The sequence below is a fragment of the Bemisia tabaci genome, chromosome 8 (assembly GCF_918797505.1).
Source record: "Bemisia tabaci chromosome 8, PGI_BMITA_v3".
NCBI classification, from domain to species: domain Eukaryota; kingdom Metazoa; phylum Arthropoda; class Insecta; order Hemiptera; family Aleyrodidae; genus Bemisia; species Bemisia tabaci.
The window spans coordinates 27338825-27357413 of record NC_092800.1 but is presented as its reverse complement, the minus strand read 5'-3'; the positions used below and the strand labels follow the sequence as shown (position 1 = coordinate 27357413).

The following is an 18589-nucleotide window of genomic DNA, read 5'->3' as shown; positions in this document are numbered from 1 at the left end:
AATTTAAGCAATCTGATACAAGTTTCTTAACCAGAATTTCACGTAAAACACGATTCGCACGACGAAAATGACTGAAACCAACTCCTAACGAAGATATTAACGTTTTTATTTCACATTGGTTACGAGGAATTTGAACTGCCCGCTCACAAGAAACTCAAAGCTCTACGTGAGTCAAATCGCGCACTACAACGGTTTCAGCAAGCTTTTCAATCTAGCAATGTTCGTTTCCCACCATGTGTTGTTCAAACTATCAGCAATTTGCCATAGCTGAGCCAAAGCGTCAAGATTGAGGTTGCCAGATTTTTATATCGCAGAGACTATCATGATAATGTTCAGCGCGCCATGTGAATCACGTAGAGCATTGAGTTTTAATGAGCGGGTGGTTTGAATTCGCGCATCAGGAATCATTAAATATCTTTGTAAGGAGTTGATTTCGGTAATTTTTGTTGTGCGCATCGTGTTTTACGTGCAATTTTGATTAAGAAACATGTATCAGAATGCTGAAATTCGTACCTTGTCTAGCGGTCCACTTTCGAATGTTCATATGGCGTTTTTCCTTAGGACGGCAGTGTAGATGTGACTATTTTGCTTAGCTACGTCCAATTGTTAAGGGGTGAATTTTGCAACGTTGGAATTGAGGTACGCTCCTTCTGAGGAACGACAAGAAGCGATCGCGCTCAGCTCCGCCCTCATCCTCGTTTAATAAAGTTTCGGAGCTCATTTCCCGCGGGGCTCATGGCCTCGGCACCCTTTCATCGTCCCCCCCCCCCCCCCCCCCCCCCTCTCGTCCCACCGTCAATATTTTTCTAGCGCCCCAAAATAATTAGCCGCGTGTTATTCACCCGCACAACGCACGTCGACAGGATCAAAGCGAATCTTGGGGTTATTCTATCTGGGGCCTGGGATTGAGGCAAGTGATGCAAAAGCAGAGCTCCTTGCTCCTGACTTAGGTACAGTTAGGACGGATCGATTTTTGATTGGGTTTCGGGTGAAGACGTTTTTCATGCACTGAAAAAAAGTGAAGTTGATTTAACATTCTGGATGTAAAAAAGTGTGCGAGAACTTACAAAATGCTGAATTAACTCCTACAGCTTTAATTTTAGCAATGCTAAGATGTAAATCAAACTGCCGTAGCGGGTAAGTTAGCATTTTGTGAGTTCTCGCACATTTTTTTCACATCCAGAATTTTAAATCAACTTCACTTTTTTTCTGTGTGCCTTGAAGCTTGGGATACATTACAATTTACACATGGAATGTAGGTTTTTTTTTTTTTTTTTGACGGAATTTTATTTAAATGTAACGTAACTACTACAAGTATTTCCTTGTATCTATCTACATGGTTTAAAGCTAAAACTAAACGAATTATATTAATTTTACATTGTAACGATAGATAATACGATGAATATCTAAAACCAGGAATTGTAAAATTCCCTGCCTTCTAATTTAGAGATATTAAAACTTAAAGGTTTTTAGTTTAATTGTTTCACATTCTTCCTTTCACACTTAATTCACACTCTCATTAATACCTTACAGACTACTTAGAAAGTAAATCTTGATGAGAGTTCAAAGGTCTCCCACCTTTTTAATCTTTTCACAAATACTGTAAAAAGATTAAAAAGGTGGGAGACCTTTGAATGAATGTGACTTTCATTTTTAAGCAGACATATTCTTGACTTTGCCGCGCCATAAAGAAAAAAAATCATATTAGCATTCAATCAGTGGCTCAAAATTTTAAAGGTATTAATATTAATTTTGTAAATTTTTCAATTATAGCTACGGCGCACTTATGCAAATAAGAACCATGCGAAAATATTGTAAATTGGAAAGGACTGTGATACACGCCAATTCTCCGTAGTTTCTTTAATGGCCGGATTTACCTACTTGCCGCCCATGGGCCGCCTGTATTTTGCCGCCCTCTTCTCATTCATTTTGAAACATCAATAAAAACCATCAAGCGAACGTGCCGGAGGGAGGACGCGCTCACTCGTGTTGGACCCATTTTTTGCGTAACCCTGTCAACACTACTAGCAAAAGTTCACGGAACTTCGCGCGGAAGTTCAGTTCCGTAAACCTATCTCTGTGGGGACAAGGCCTTTCATTTGTAAGAAATGAACTAAAAAATTAAGAAAGAACAAACATATTAATGTGGTTTAATAATTTTAACTTCCGCCGCCGTGCCGTGCTGACTACACTGTGTTTGGCGCAATGCGTGAAGTATTCATGTAGTCTTGAAGGCACTGTGCGCTTCACGCCGCGCCGACCGCTGTTGACCGTACTGTGTTTGACGCAATGCGTGAAGTATTCATGCAGTCTCGTAGGCGCTAATATGTGTTACATGCCGACCGCTGCGTCGAGGGCTTCTCCTTTTCATCTCAAGTCCTCGTCATCATTTCTCTTTGCGCCGCGTCGCTCCAGGCCAAATTACGTGTTTGGTTTCTCTCTTAACTCAACTAATTAAAGGTGCGCAGTCTTTTGTATCACCGAAATACGACAAAATTAGAAATTAATGAACTCTCAGGTAATGAGAGATTTTGGCACCTTTTCTTGTTTGTAATTTTTTTCTGAATCCGATTTTATTGTACCTGCATTTAAAAAAATTGCAAAATTTGGCGCCCCCTAATTTTGCCGGCATGGGCCGAGGCCCATGTGGTCACCCCCTTAATCTGGCCCTGGTTTCTTTCGATTTAATTCATTTCCAGGTAGTTCTTTTCAACTGAATATATCCATGTAAATCGGTGTTTATTTGTATGCAAAGTCCACATTGTTGGAGCAAAAGGAACGGAGTACGAGAGTTTTTTTTTTCCTTTTCTTTTTTTCTTGCTCACTGGCTTTTATTCCGTTAGGAACCTGCAGCCATCTATACGTAGATTTCGTTTAGTGTCCGTAGATATCAGGGCGATAGGAACATCCATGCTCCAGGCTTTTCAAATTTTTAGGGATTAAAGTGGAGTAGAATCTGTTCCTGCAGACCCATTTGTTAGTTACGTGAAAATTTGACGCCAACACTGAGATTCAAACCCGGGACCTACCGAGATTTTTCTTTTGAAATGACTCCTTTTTCTTTCAGCTCGTATGCCGACTAATTTATTTGTATTATCATAGTATCCAAAGTCAAATCAATTTGTTTTCTTATTTTAAAAAGATTTGTTCACGCAGAGCGTTTCACGTCAATCTGACAGTTTAATGCCATTCCTGAAAAATTAGGTTCTTGGGACCTTGCTACCTTTGCTTTAAAATTGCTTACACTTATCCGCCCGGCCATCCACTCAAAATCGATCTACGCACACTTGGCCGCGAATCAGTAAGAGAAGCCGGACAAAATTTAGAAACTTTGAACGCTTATATTTTCGAAAATAGAAAACAAAAAATTTTAAGAGTGGTTCAATTGGTTTGTTCGTAAAATTTCCTTTTAAAAACACCCATTGAAATTGAATTCGTGACGAAATAAACACCAAAATTTGAAATTTTAGCCGCAAATTTCATGTCCAATCTCTTCTATTCGCTCGTTCCACTGTGCTACGGAAACCCTTCACACATCCCCGCGGCCTCCACCCGCGACGCAACCCTAAAAATAAGCCATCGGTTATCGAATCTCGCGAAAAGCGGTGAAAAATTGACGGCGATCGTAAAAAATCGAGGAATCCCGCGATTCATATACATGCAACGCTACACGGATAACGCGCTTATGCATCGAGGGGATGCACCGTTGCCAAATGGGACGGAACCCGCCGCGATCACCCGTCGTACAGTGGATCGAGTCAATTAGAGAGGTCGGACATGACATGTTCGACTAAAACTGCAAATTTTGATGTTTATTTCGTCGTATTTTAAATTATAAGGGGTGATTTTGGAAGAAAATGCTACGAGGAAACCAGTTAAACCATTTTTGGCACCTCAAAATTTTGTAGCATTACTCTATATAATCACTCAAATCGAAACGCCGATTTTTTTAAATGTATATTTTTAGTTTAAAAACTGATAAATGGGTTACTATTTTTGTTTGAAAGAATCACGTACTTAATTTAAGAGAGATACGGTTTCATGAATTAATATCGAGTCAATCGGAGAGGTCGGGCATGACATTTTTAACTGAAACTGCAAATTTTGATGTTTATTTCGTCGTATTTTAAATTTCAAGGGGTGATTTTGGAAGGAAATTTCACGAGGATACCAATGGAACCACCTTTAGAACTTCAAAGTTGTGTATAAACGGCGTTATAAGCGTTTAAAGTTTTCAAATTTTGTCCGACCTCTCCTATTGACTCGATCCAGTGTGCGACAGCCGCCCGGCAAGTTTCAGCAACGTCCGTAGCCGAGCTTTATCGATACTGATGTCTGTCTATTGACACAAATACGTGACATCGGTTCAGCTGTCTTCCTCCACGCAGGCTGCATACGAAATCCGGCGTCCGTCTCTTCTTTCCATATCCGCCGGAACCGTGAACGAGTTTGGCGTGATCCGATTCAAGGCCGGGCGTCAAGATCGCCGATGCAGTGACACGGCGCGCTTCGCGACATATCGATCGATTTGCCGTTTAAAACTATGGAAATTGATCGATAAACCAGCGCTCCTAATCGATGTCCGTCAAAAGTTCCGGGTTTTGGAACTTTTTTTCCAATTTCTCCTGCTCCGTGACCGTCGAAAGTTCCGGAATTCTTTTTCGATATTTTCAAAAGTTCCGGAATCCTTTTTAGATATTTTCAAAATTTCCGTAATTTGTTTTGGATATTTCTAAAAGATCCGAGAAAGTTCCGAAAACTGCAAAAGATCCGGAACTTTAAGGGAATTTCAAAAGTTCCGGGAAAATTCAGGAAAATCTCAAAAGTTCCGAAATTCGGTACTTGTTCCGGAAAATGGGAGCTCTGCGATAAACAGGGTGTTCGCAACAAAAATTTTAATAGTCGATTCTCTACCATAGCTTCAAATGGGGAAATATCGATAATCGACCATTCGCTCACGCCTCGCCACTGCGCCGTTGCAGTCTTAAAAGTTCAGACTCCTTCCGCGTTCCGAGCTCAGAGGCCGAAAGTTTCGGGCGTACCACCCGGAGCAATCGAAGCTACGACTATAGAATCCGGAACTTTCGGCCTCTGAGTCCAGAACGGACGGTACGTCCGTATAGCCCATTACTATTTTTTCAGGGCGGGAAATCAATTCCATGGTTTTCCTTTCAACCTTGTTTCTAATATCGAGAAGTAAAAGCAGGAGCAGAGCAAACCATCGGAAAATAATTTGCATGAATCGCGAAACCACTTACTTTTAAGTCTTAAGTTCATTTATTCCTTCATTTAATTCCGAGAAAATGAGTCCTGTACTTTTTTCTCTGCTCCGAGGGAGGAAAAGGGTTGAAAAACTGACAACAAACTGACGGACAACCTTCATTTTCTATTTATTCAACCTGCTGCTTTGAGAATATTCAATTAGGAAGCCCGAGCATTTTAATTGAATATTAAACGGAGAAGTATTGCGAGGCACGTCTACATTTTCCACACTCAGTTTCCTGCCGGGAATAAAAATTTTCCGCGGGAAGTGAAGGTTGGGAGCCGGAAAGCCCGGGAACCTCCCGGGTTGCTCTTCATTGTGTGATTAATTACTATGAGTACGTGGAAGTGCGTGTGTGTGATACTCCATCAACATTTCCTGGAAAAGTACATTTCAGCCGGGCATGATTATTCGGAAACGGAGAACTTCTCACTTCATTCATTAGATGCACTTAATTTGTAAAAGTATTAGTTGTGGACAGAGAAGCGTGGTTTCTAAAAAGCGCTTAAAAGTTTGAGGAAAAATAAAATGAAATGCATGCAGAAATTGATAAACTGGACTGAGTTAAGCAGAAAGGAACCAACCCACAACCTGGAAAAAATTGAGTTATGAGTAGTTTTGAACTCAACCACTGCTCTGCTATCTATCGCCAAAAATTCAAAGTTTTTGTTGGAGCAAATTTTGCAGAAATTGAACTTGAAGTTTATCTTTTACATTGAGTCTTATGCTAGAGCTAAACTTTAAACCTCTTTTTCTTGGTTCGATTCCAATGTGGCTTGGTTCCTTTCTGTTTAACTCCGTCCAACTATAGGAATTAATTTGACCAATTTAAACGGAATTAACCTGAGTACATCAGTTATTGACTGATGAGTCAGTTGCGCTGGTCGCAGAATCATCGTGTTTTGATGCTCGATTCTTGTAGATTAGCTAAAACGGCAGTTCAGTTGCTGTTTAGATAGATCTTCGCCGCAGATTTGTGGGTGGAATTAACATCATTTACGCTGTTTTATCGCTTTGTTTTGTGACATTTTTTTGCTGTTGTTCTCTCTCAGATTTGTGGGGAAAATCAACAGCTGTTACGCGGTCTCTCACTAAAGCAATAAAACGGCGTAAATACTGTTAATTCCACCCACAAATCTGTGGGGGAGATCAACAGCGAAAACGCGTTTTCGGACTTTTAAAACATGCTGTTGTAAGGGGTCACACTCTGTGAGGAAAATCTCGGATTTTTCGTCAGAGCTGTCAATCTCTGTGGGGCGAATCAGCGTAGCCTACTTCAGACATTATAATATTACTGGTAATGCAAATTATACGGCCTGCATGAAACTTTGCCCCGATGTTCTTGGAGAGGGTTTAGAATCCAAAACTGAAAAACTACATTTTTACCTTAAACTGGATTTTCCCTGTATTGAAGACTGAATTTTCACGTTAAAAAATATTTTTGTACACTTTTTCGAATTTAAAAGTTCTGATTTTTTACTTCTGCGGAGATAATTTGTGACTTTAACAGATGGTAGGATACTGAAAATTTGGAAGCCGGTGATTGATGTGCATTCATTTACATTTTTGGGATTTTGATCCTCAAGATTCGATCGTCATAATACAATTATACATTAATCGCTTCATCCGACTAATTGGATTACCTTTTGCAAGAAGAAACCACTATTTCTGGTCCATTTTAGAAACAACATACATGATATTGGTTTCCCTATGTAAAAATGGATTGCATTTTGCTAAAAGGAACCAGAAGTATTGCAATATGATGCTAAAATTGTGCGACTTCATCCTTTGCAGTCAAATTTCTGAAATCATGAAAAAATATGAAATTAACATGGTAATTTTTGTCTTAATTTTCAGCTTTTAGCGAGTAAAATAGAAACTGTTGATGGATAATCAGGTTTTTTTTTCCAAGACAAAAAGTTCTTAGCAATCTTAGCAACACTGCAATGCTCCTGGTTCCTTTTTGCAAAATGCAATTCATATGTGCTTGCGTGAAAGAGCAGAGATAGTGGTTCCTTATTGCAAAATGTAATCCAATTAATAGACGAATTTTCACGTGTAGCATAAACGCACGCCGCGAGAAACTCGATTGAAACCTAGCTCTGCGCACAATTCATATACATTTCATGCAGCTTTCAAACAGAATATCGATCGTCCCGCCGAAGCGGTAACTCAAATTAATGAAGTGAGACGTGCTGCAATATAAGAGGCGAACAGAATACTTAAGTTGGAGGAAGCGAGTTTCGAACAATTTACATCGAACCCGAAACATTTTTTCCCCGACTAAAGAGGAGGAATTGTCATCAATCCACTCCGACGTCCCACGTGGATCATCAACATTAAACCCGACGCGATATAGATTCATATACGATGGTGATTTGTAGAGTTTTTATGTGTCATCCCGGGGTCTATCAATCAAAAGCATCTTGCATTTTAAACTTGAATCCACCCGCGCGCCAGGCGGCGGGTACGTAAACAACAACTCATCAGTCAAACTCGGCGGCACCAAGTCGAGGGAGACGTTAAAAAATATTCCATTTCGATCCGAAGAAAATAGGGACTTTATTGTAATGGTTTGGCAACCCTGAAAGTGTTTGGCAAGACAAGCTGGAGCGGAATGCATTTTCAAAGCCCTGCTTTCAGCTCTTGGTCCCGGGTCAAGGCCACCTGTCCTCAATTGAGACGACGTCAGGAACTGATTTATATTTTAGTGCCTCAGGTGAATCCGCTTAAATGAGTCCCAGAGATCATGAATGGATGAACCGACGAACGCACATTCACAGGAGGAGACCGACAGTGCAAATAAATGGAACATAAAATAAGTTTTATACAATTAGTTTGGAGTGTGCTACAAGTTATGTCGAGCTAACCCAACTTCGTTTGTTGTTAAAAAACAGAGCAATTGTCCTTTTCTGCCGTGCAAAAGAAGAACGCCGTATGAAAATTCAAGAGTCGCTATATATCCTTCTAATAAAATGTATATTTTTGAGGAAAGTTATGAATATTTTTCCTCGGAATTTTGAAATTACAAACGAAAGTATACAAAAAATTTGAAGAGAAATATTCGTTAGTTTACCAAGAGTGTCTTGTTTTATTAAAGGAAATTTAGAATCGCCTTGAGATCCATACGGCGTTTTTCCTCGGTACAGTAGTTTTGGCGGTGGTAAGATCGAGTGACTTCATTTTTTACTAGACGTGTAAAAACATTTCACTTCCTTATTTTTATGCAGTGTGCTACACGATTTCAATATTTTTCCTCAATCATTTCACTCATTGCACTTGCTAGTGTTGGTAGATGTACAAAGTCCGAAGATGTTATATCATTGGAGACCGCTAAGCACTAAAATCGCCTTCAGTCTGTGAGGTATGCAACAGACGGTTACACCTGCGTTCGATAAGTTGCACGTTGCGCCTTCCTCAAAAATTTCAGTAGAATGAAAAATTAAAAACACTGGACGCAGGACCGCGGCAAGGCACTTCATCCTCCTTTACATGATAGTCTTTTAACATATCCACAAACAGATTAAACAGATTTCAATTAATCAGTTTACCTACTCTCGCAGTTTAAATTAGTACTACTAGATAATTCGAGTTCATAGGTTGTACCCTTTTGGGCCCCAAGAACTACATGACCTAATCAAACCTAACCTTCAAATTTTCGAGTTGTCCATATTCTCCCTATAAAGGTACTCTAACCAAAAGTCTCTAAGATTGTAATAAAAAAATCAATTTCCACGCGCGGCAGGATACTACCTCCTTTAAGTTTCCGCTCTGAATGTGTTTGTTTCACTTCTCGCTGTCTTCGATTTGAAAATCAATCCGTGTCATTCGAAACAGACGCTCATCAGAGGAACTTTTTCAGTCAGGTGACAGTTTGTCACTGACAAGGCGGTCTTTCCGCAAACTGATGGATGAGCGACGTTGGCAGGTCCGTTGCGGCGACTCAAACTCGCTGCATTGATTTTTACAAAATGGATCGGTTTTATCGCAGCTCGCGACAACGTTGCGAATGAAAGATATGTCTCTCATACATCTTTTCGTGGCCGCACGAGGCGGTTCAGCCAGTTCAGCGTCCTGGCCGTAGCTTTAACCGAATCACTCTCCCCGGAGACCCATGTTACAAATGAATGCCCACAATGCCCACAGCTCGATCCTCCTCTTCAAAGCTATGGGACTCTCTCTTGTGCTGGTCCTCTAACGTAAAAAAGGAATGGAAACATAGGCTCGTTATTGACTTTAAAACGCTCAAAATAACTTCGCAATGCACACATGTTCCTTTTAAATTTTACAAAAGGTCCACAGAATACAAAAAATCCGGAGCATTCCGGAAATTTCAAAAGTTCTGGGAAAAATTCAGGAAAATTCAAAAGTTCCGGGAAATGGGAGCTCTTCACTGAAAACAAAATCTTGGTGTATTTACTAAGAAAAAGGCAAAATTACCAAGAATTCAGGGTTCTATTTGATCCCAGTTTTTTCTTGGTAAAATTACCATTTATGGAATTGGTAATTTTACCGAGAAATCTCGATAAATTTTTGAGCTTTCTCGGTAGTTTTACTGGACCACGGTAAAAACGCCAATATTTTTTATCGACTGTGGTAGAATTATCGAGATAAAATGGCAAAGTTACCGGGCATTGATTACCAATAAAAGTGGTATTCTAACCTGAGAAAAACAGTAATAGTACCGGTTTTTAGGTAAGCTTACCAGTCTGTTTTGGTAAAATTACCAACAATTGGTAAAAGGAGTGAGATGGTAAAGGTACCAACGGACCTTGGTAAAAACGCCGAGAATTTTTTTTCAGTGTGCCATTAAGGCTGAGTAAGAGGTGAGCGTGGTAAATTTTAAAATATTAACCCGAAGCTTAAGCGTGAGCTGACACGTAAAAAGCGAAGCAGTGCACATTACTTTTCATCCCTTACGCATACACGAGGAGCCCAAATGAATAAATAAGACAGACAAATTTTCATCCTAATCCGAATTCATGGGAACTTTTTACCCTTTAGGGTCTTTCCGAAGTGATGCATTCGGACGTATTCACACTAAAAAAAAACTATGTGCATTGGGTTTGCGTACAACATAGTTTCTTTTAACATAAACACGTCCATTTGTGATTCCGTCAGACTCAGTTCGATGGAAATCTCTGTTGGTCTATAAAGCGTAGTTGCCGCTGTCATCCGATATTCTATACTAGTTATGAACTGCATTTTGCAAAAAGGAACCAGGAGCATTGCAGTGTTGCTAAGATTACTGAGAACTTTTTGTCTTGGGAAAAAAAACCTGATTATCCATTAACAGTTTCTATTTTACTCGCTAAAAGCTGAAAATTAAGACAAAAATACCATGTTAATTTCATATTTTGTCATGATTTCAGAAATTTTACTGCATAAGGTGAAGTCGCGCAATCTTAGTGTCATTGCAATACTTCTGGTTCCTTTTTGCAAAATGCAATCCATTTATTGGAGACATAAGCTGGATCGCATTTAGCAAAGAGAAACCAGCGGGATAACAGTGTTTTTAATATCGTGCAATTTCTTTTTTCTTTTTAAAAATGCTGAATAAATGTGCAGTATGAAAATTTACACAATTATTTTCCTTTAATAAATTAGAAAAAAATGATTCAGAAAATCATTCTTCCCTGGTAAAAATTGGCAGTAGAATCTGTGTTCCAAAATACTATAGACCTACAACCGGATGTAAGATTTCCAATAGCTTTTATAGCCGGGAACACAATTTCTTATAACCTTTTACAGCCCATGGCGATTAAGCAACAGCCTGGCGATAAAGTGTATGCTAAACGTTACTAATTACGGATGCTAGGACTTAGTGAGTTTTTAGACTACCGCTCTCTTTTTGGGCCGTAGTATCTTGATTTATTTTGCGAAGAAAGCTCCGTACTTTTGAAGGATGCCTGTCATTCCTAATATGTTGGAGCGCCTTCAATTTCGTATGACACTGTGCAATACCTCTGGTGTGAAATAGTTGCTTCAAGCGCCGTGGTACGCTGCGGCGCGGGACAGCGCCTGGCGGGCAGCCAGCGCATTGGCGCCTACAAACCTAACAGGGATACTTCACGCATTGCGCAATGCGTGAAGTATCCCTGTTAGGTTTGAAGGCGCCAGTGCGGCGCCGCTCCGCTTTGTGTTAGGCTCTAATATTTAATCTCGTGGAGTCAGCGTTTTCAACTCATGACTTTGAAATGTTTGCACACTCTGTAAGGATTATTCTCATTTTAATATTGATGAAAAAAATATGTAGTAAAGGAAAATATAATAAGGCGGTATAATAAGGAGTTTTGTAAATATTAAGGCGATTCCGTACAAACTTAAGGATTTACAAAGCACGCAAATTTCTACACAATTTCTTATAGCCTTTTATAGCCGATGGCGATAAAGTGTAAAGCCCGGCGATAGGAACTATAGCCCGGCTATATAATTTTTTATCGCTTCGTACAGCCCGGTCGTATGATTTTTTCCACTTTCTACAGCCAGCTATGATTTTCTATCGCCTTCTTCAGTCGGCTGTAAGAACTCCTATGGTATTTTGAAACGTAGCTTCTATCGCCAATTTTTACCAGGGTTCCCATGTCCATTCTGGCAACCAACGAGTCTGAATCTCCGAACGAATCTCCCTAAATCGCCCGATTCAGTGGAGTAAACCTCGGTAGACTTAAGACGGCGAGAACGAATGCAAGACGGTGATATGTGGCCTTTTGAAGAGCATTGATATGCAGCCCTCTCGGTTTCGCAAATATAAATGATGTAGATTCTCACCCGTGCACGTACTAGATCTACCACTCCTCCGAGCTTTTCTTGCGTTTCGCATCTCACAACACAGCCGCTTAGACCGCATGATTTGCGACTCTGATAAAGCCTTTGCCGTTATCGCGTTGCAGGGAAACTTGAAAGTCATATTTCCAGTTTTAGGAATGGCTTTGAGAGATGAACCTTGATTATCTCCCATCTAACGCAGCGGGGATTGTATATTCATCAAGGGGAAATAAAGCATTCTTGATTCTCAGAAAATTAATATTTCCTGCTTTATGAGCTAGTGAACGAAATCAACTACTTGAAGGAGAATTCGTCGTTTCGCAGACGGAGTAACGTAAATATAGTTCATGGTTGCATAAGTGCCTTAAGTATTTTAATTTTTCACCAGGACACAACCGCGCAGTTTCCGTGCAAAAGTGTGTTATTTTTTTAAAGGAATCATACAGAAGAAACTAAAAACATGAGTGACTGCCAAAAATTCCATACAACTTTTTAGTACAAATACAATTTACAACGTTGCACACATATTTGCAACGTTGAAATTTAGTTACGTTTTTCCAGCTTCTAAACAACGGAATTATACATACGCATTATAAATGCATAGAACACCCTATTTTATTTACGATGATACTACTTACACCGCCCGTGCTTATTGCGAACGCTGCTTGAGCATCCAAATGTTATCAAACTTTCTCCTGAGGACATTTTTCCTTGACAGGAAGATTACGTAGGTAAATCTTGAAATTTGTTGACACCTCAGATTAAAAGCAAATAAAATCTCCTGAAGAATTTGAAGGAAAAGTTTAAAGTTTCTTTGAAAAAATGTATTTATCAGGAAAAATTAGGCAATGCTCGGAAGTTCATAAGGCATTTCCCCTCAGCACGGTAGAACAGGGGATAAGTGTTCCGCAGAATTCTTCACCCTAGAGAAAAAATTACCTTGCGGTGAGCTCACCATCACCTTGCGGCAAGGTATCGGCCTTGCCGACCCTCTCCGACCACACTGAGTGCCTCGAGGCTCGCGGTCAGTTCGTGGAACTTAACGACTGGGAATAATTATGCATGGCAACCTTGGAGACGAAAAGCATACCCAACACGGGGTATTTCCCGATGCTGTGTCGCCTTTTTCGCGCCCTGCGTCTGGATTTGGGTCTACAGTGTTGTCATACGGTTTTATTCCCGGTCGTCGAGTTCCATGAACTAGCTCGGTGAGGGCTCGGATAGGGCTCGGAGAGGGCGGCAAGGCCGATACCTTGCCGCAAGGTGATGGTTAGCTCACCGCAAGGTGATATTTACACTAGGGCATCGTAAATAGACTTCTTCTGCTTAGTGACGCGTGAGTATGCTGCAGAGACTGCGCTTTAATGACTCTCTCCAGAGAAAAGCCGATTTTACAAGTAAAAATTGTGGGACGTGAAATTAAGGCCATTGATGAGGTAAGGTAGTGTCTGTGGCCAATGAAAGCCCTTAGAAAAGCTTTGATGGGTAGGTTCCCGCTCTCGTTTGCAAGTATGTGTAATCGGCTTAAAAGTTACCGTCGCACAGTGGAACGTGTCAATGAGTAGAGAAATCGGACACAATTTGGGAACTTTAAAAGCTTATAACTCCGTTCATAGGAGACTTTGAGGTTGTACAAGTGGTTCCATTGGTTTTCTCGTGAGATTGTCTTTGAAAGACACCTCTTAAAATTTCAAATATGACGAATTATACTTAAAAATGTGCAGTTTCAGTAAAAAAAAATTATGTCAACCTCTCTCATTAACTCGTTCCATTGTGCGTTGGAGGACCAAAAGTAGTTTGCGCGTGGTAATATTAATGAGTGGCGTGTCTAGGTGATATGTTCAAACTACCCGACGGTTGTCAGAAATCGGTGCCGCTTCTCATGGGACGTTTTTCATCGATTGATGGAAATTTTCCTGTTATGCGTGCATCCGTGTAGAGTATACCGAAAGATTTTACGTCATTTTGTTGGGATCCAATTCGATTCCGCAGGAGAGCTGTGTTTACCCAGTAAAAGCAATAAGCCTTTACTTTTGCCTTCGAGTAAAATGGTGCCCTTGTCTTCCAAGATTCGGACCTTTTTACATACATATAAATGGAGGAAAATCGAACTTTCAAGAATCGCCTCCGTCTCTTCGGTGACACAGTAGAGATTATATTCGCCGGATTCTCGCAATACTCGTATCTTGAGGATGTGCTGCATAGGCACTACTGCCGTGCTAAGGAAGAACGCCGTATGAACATTCGAGAGTTGCCAAATTTCCGCGGATTAAAGATGTATTTTTGACGAAATTAATGCATATTTTTCCTTGAAATTTTCAGATATTTTAGATTAAATTGCGAACAAAATTGTCTGAAAAATTGGAAGAAAAATTTTTACCGTTTCCACAAGAAATTTGTAATTTAACGGAGGAAATTTAGCAACGTCTGAAGGTTCATACGGCGTTCCTCCTTAGTACATACGGCAGAATAGAAAACGGCGCGGCCGCGGCGTCGACAATCTGCGTTTATCCGTTAACCTAGGCGAATTTGACTGTTAAATTATAACGTTGCGCAGTGCAGCCGTGCAGTCATGGGTAATGAATGCTCCGCGGACGCTGCAAGCGGTAATTACTTCGCTCTCGAAAGTTGCCCTCAGCACCCTCATCGTGTTATTCTCGCTCGCTTCTGTAGCCCTCCTCCGCACGACGAGCACCTAAAAATTCCCTTCAAATTAAAATTATCGATGGCCAAAGTGCGAAACCACGTATCTCCATCGTGTGTTTCAAAATCTTCGCTTCTGCTTTATTTTTACGAGGGGTACACTGAAAAAAAAAATCTCGGTGTATTTACTAGGAAAAGGGTAAGATTACCTAGAATTCAGGGTTCTATTTGATCCCAGTTTTTTCTTGGTAAAATTACCATTTATGGAATTGGTAATTTTACCCTGAAATCTCGATAAATTTTTGAACTTTCTCGGTAATTTTACCGGACCTTGGTAAAAACGCCAATATTTTTTATCGACTGTGGTAGAATTGCCGAGAATAAATGGCAAAGTTACCGGGAATTGATTACCAATAAAAGTGGTATTTTTACCTGAAAAAAACAGTAAAAATACCGGTTTTTAGGTAAGCTTACCAGTCTGTCTTGGTAAAATTAACAGTAATTGGTAAAAAAAAGTGAGATGGTAAAGGTACCAACGGACCTTGGTAAAAACGCCGAGAATTTTTTTTCAGTGTGTCCCAAACGGAGATACGTGATTTCACACTTCGGCCATCGATGTGCAACCCCGAGATAGCAGAATTTGATGAATTGAGTTTCCGCAAGGATGGAAATTTTCGAGAGACGAAGACAAAATGTTGCGAGAAAAAAAATCTATATTTCTGGCTCGTTTTAGAACAACATTCATTCAATTGTTTAATATTTATTTCAAAACCTTTTTGGCAAGGCTGTCGTGATGTGATGAAGCCATCACATCACTCAAATCTGAACGCAGATTTATGCCTGAAATTGGTAAAATACTTTCTCTGTTTAATACATTTAAATGGTGACGTTCATTTTTACGGATTGAGAACTCTCAATTCTGACCAGTTCAAAAATAATGAAAGAATGATTAACGAGCTGAATTATTGGAAAAAACGAAGCATCTCATATCCCGAGTGCTATCACAAAATCAAATAAAAAATGCCGCGTATGATAGAGCTCTATCGGATTGCATCCATTTCCAAGCATTGACATAAAAAGCATGCAATATTTCCCTCAATATTGGGCGTAAAAACTTGACGTTCGAACCAGCGATATTTTTTTGGCCAATTTACGAGATCCCGCTAATGAAACACGAACCTTCGACACACGTATTTGATTTATTCCTTTTATCCGTTTTTACGACTAACTCATTTAACGACTTCAATTTTTTTTCCAGATAATTTTTCCCGTTGTTTGCATGGGCATACTGGCTCAAACCACAAGCCACCTTCTACGTGAGACTAGGGACGCAGTCACATCAACAACCACAGCGGTGCCGAGCCAGAGTGCCAACCTGACGGCTACCAACCACACCGAGGATGCCACCAACCACACATCCAGTGCGAATGTAACGCGAGAGGTCAGGGAGACAGCCAACACCACAGGAGCCCCAATTCACAACGCCAACCTAACAGACAGCAAAAGTCACAGTGACGTCATCAACGCAACCAACACAGCCAACCACACCATCCACAAGCGGGAGACCAAGGAAGCAGCGAACGCTACCGAGGCCCCAAGTGCCAACTTGACACTCAGTGACGTCACGAACCACACCAGTAGTGCCAACCTAACACGGGAGACCCGCGCCACAACAAGCGAAGTCCCGAACTCCGCCAATTTAACCCAGAGTGACGTCGCAAACCACACCAATAGTGCCAAACTAACACGGGAGACCCGCGCCACAACAACCGAGGTCCCGAACTCGGCCAATTTAACCCAAAGTGATGTCGCTAACCTCACCAGCAGTGCCAACCTAACGCGAGAGACCAGGGAAGCGTGCCAGAGTGCCAAACTCACGGAGAACATCGAGGTCGCAAACCACACGGAAGTTGCGAACGATACGGAGAGCGCGAACCGCACGGACATCGCGAACCACACGACCGTCACCGTCCACGACCACATCCAGGTCGCCGACCACACGGCTGTCCAGCCGGACATCGTCCTCCTGGGCCACTCGGAGGCCGACCATACCCAGTTCCACGACTTCGCCCACCAGTACCTCTTCGCCCTGCAGCACTACCAACACGCCCTCGAGGTCCAGAACATCCACCGGGAGATGGAGCTCGCCCACGCACACGACGCTCAGCGACTCACCGCAGAATCCGAGCCTGTCAAACCAGAAGCTGAATCTGCAAAAGTAGAAACCGAGACGGTGGAGTCGAAGAAGGTTGAGGATACAAAGGCGGACCTTAAGGTGAGGCCGGACTGTCAAGCTGAGGAGGAGGAGGCTGAGTCGCAGAAGGCTGAGATCAAGGCTGAGCCGCAGAAAGCTGAGATCAAGGCTGAGGCCCAGATCGGAGCGACTTTGGCCCCAGAGGAAGCTAGAAAGCCTAAATCAGAGGTGGATACTTTTACGACGAAGCCACCGAAAGATGCGGAGGAAGACTATTTCTCGGAACAGCAGTCGGCTGAGGATGAAGAATCCTCGGAGGAGCTGGTCGACCCGGTGCCCAGTGGGTCCATGTTGGGGGTTGTCTACTCCGCGTCTACTGATGTATCCAAGACGCGGTATGTCAACTCGAATGGGGTTGGTTACGTTTTCTGAAATGCAAGTTCAGCTGATCTTAAAAGCCGGGCTCATGTTTGATCTCGGTAAGGTGGATAATATTCTTATGATCTACTGATATTTATTGAGATCCATCTAAGTAATTGTGTCTAATTTGGACTGCCTTAAGCGGGAAAGAACCAAGCAACATCAGCAATTGCCAGATGGAATTGGGCACTTTAATTGTTTACATGAGCACGGTGGTGAGGATTTTATGCAATTTTTAATGAATATTCTGCCTAAAGTGAAGCAAATTCCTTGAAATTTTCAGAGGAATCCTCGCAAATGTTCTTTTATAAACAATTAAATTGCCCAGTTAAATTTGGCGATAGCTGCAGAGGCTTGGTTTCTTTCTACCGGACGCGGTACATTTATTTTTGAGAGAAATGTCAGAACTTTTTTGACGTGTGATACATCACCTTTGAATGGGTGTAATTTGTGATTATTAATTTATTATTTATTATTTATTGACTTATTTATTTCTGAATCGGCGATTTTATTTATTAAATGTGTTACTCCTTTACGTTTTTGCTCTTACTGTTATTATCTGTTCAAAAAAAGTGGTGCAAAGTTAAACGTGACAACGAACTATTTTTTTAGAATTTTTAAAGGTACAATTTTGAGAATATGAGCTAAAAGCTGTTGATTTTTCCTAAATTTTGAGACCAATATCATCTTTGAAAAACAAACCGTTCACGAGACATGCCAGTTTAAAGTTTGAACTTTAACGCCACTCCCCATCTCCCTAATCATTCAATATCTGAAATTGTCAGTAATTTGGACTCGAGAAGTGATCCTTTATCAACCCTGAAAATATTTCGAAGATCAGGCCGAGGTTGGAAAAGGTCAATTTTAATCGATGAATTTAATTAAATCGATGCTGCTTAGCTCAATATTGAGTAGAACCAACATTTTTGGACCTTATTTTTGTGTCTTTTTATAGATATAGGTGCTCATGGCAACATCAAAGTGGCCTTGAAAATGAAATGTAAATTACTAAACAATTTTAACATTTCTCTCGCAACTGAATTGTTCCATCTGCATAAGAAACGCTAAAAATAAGACTCGTTTTGCAGTTCAAATGTTTCAGAAGAAAATGGAGCGATCGTCCCAGCAATTTAAAATTATCTCTACTCGACTGGGATCCAACGCTCCTTCAAAGGTATTACTTAGATATTCCGCGAAAACAGCATTATATTGGACCGCTGTTTACATTTCGGCCAATTGTCCTACCGTGCTAAGAAAGAACGCCGTAAGAGCCTTCAGGCGTTGCCAAAATTACTTAAATA

At 40.9% G+C, this 18589-nt stretch overlaps 1 protein-coding gene across 1 annotated transcript in view; it reads left to right on the top strand.

Annotated features, from left to right (window-relative positions):
• The window catches only part of LOC109033915 (uncharacterized), a 34593-nt gene extending 16755 nt beyond the window's left edge, over positions 1-17838 (top strand). Inside the window, exon 2 of the mRNA XM_019046769.2 lies at positions 15933-17838. Coding sequence (XP_018902314.2) covers positions 15933-17300 — 1368 coding nt within the window. The 3' untranslated portion in view covers positions 17301-17838. The remainder of the gene's footprint in view (positions 1-15932) is intronic.
• The last annotated feature ends 751 nt before the right edge of the window (positions 17839-18589 follow it).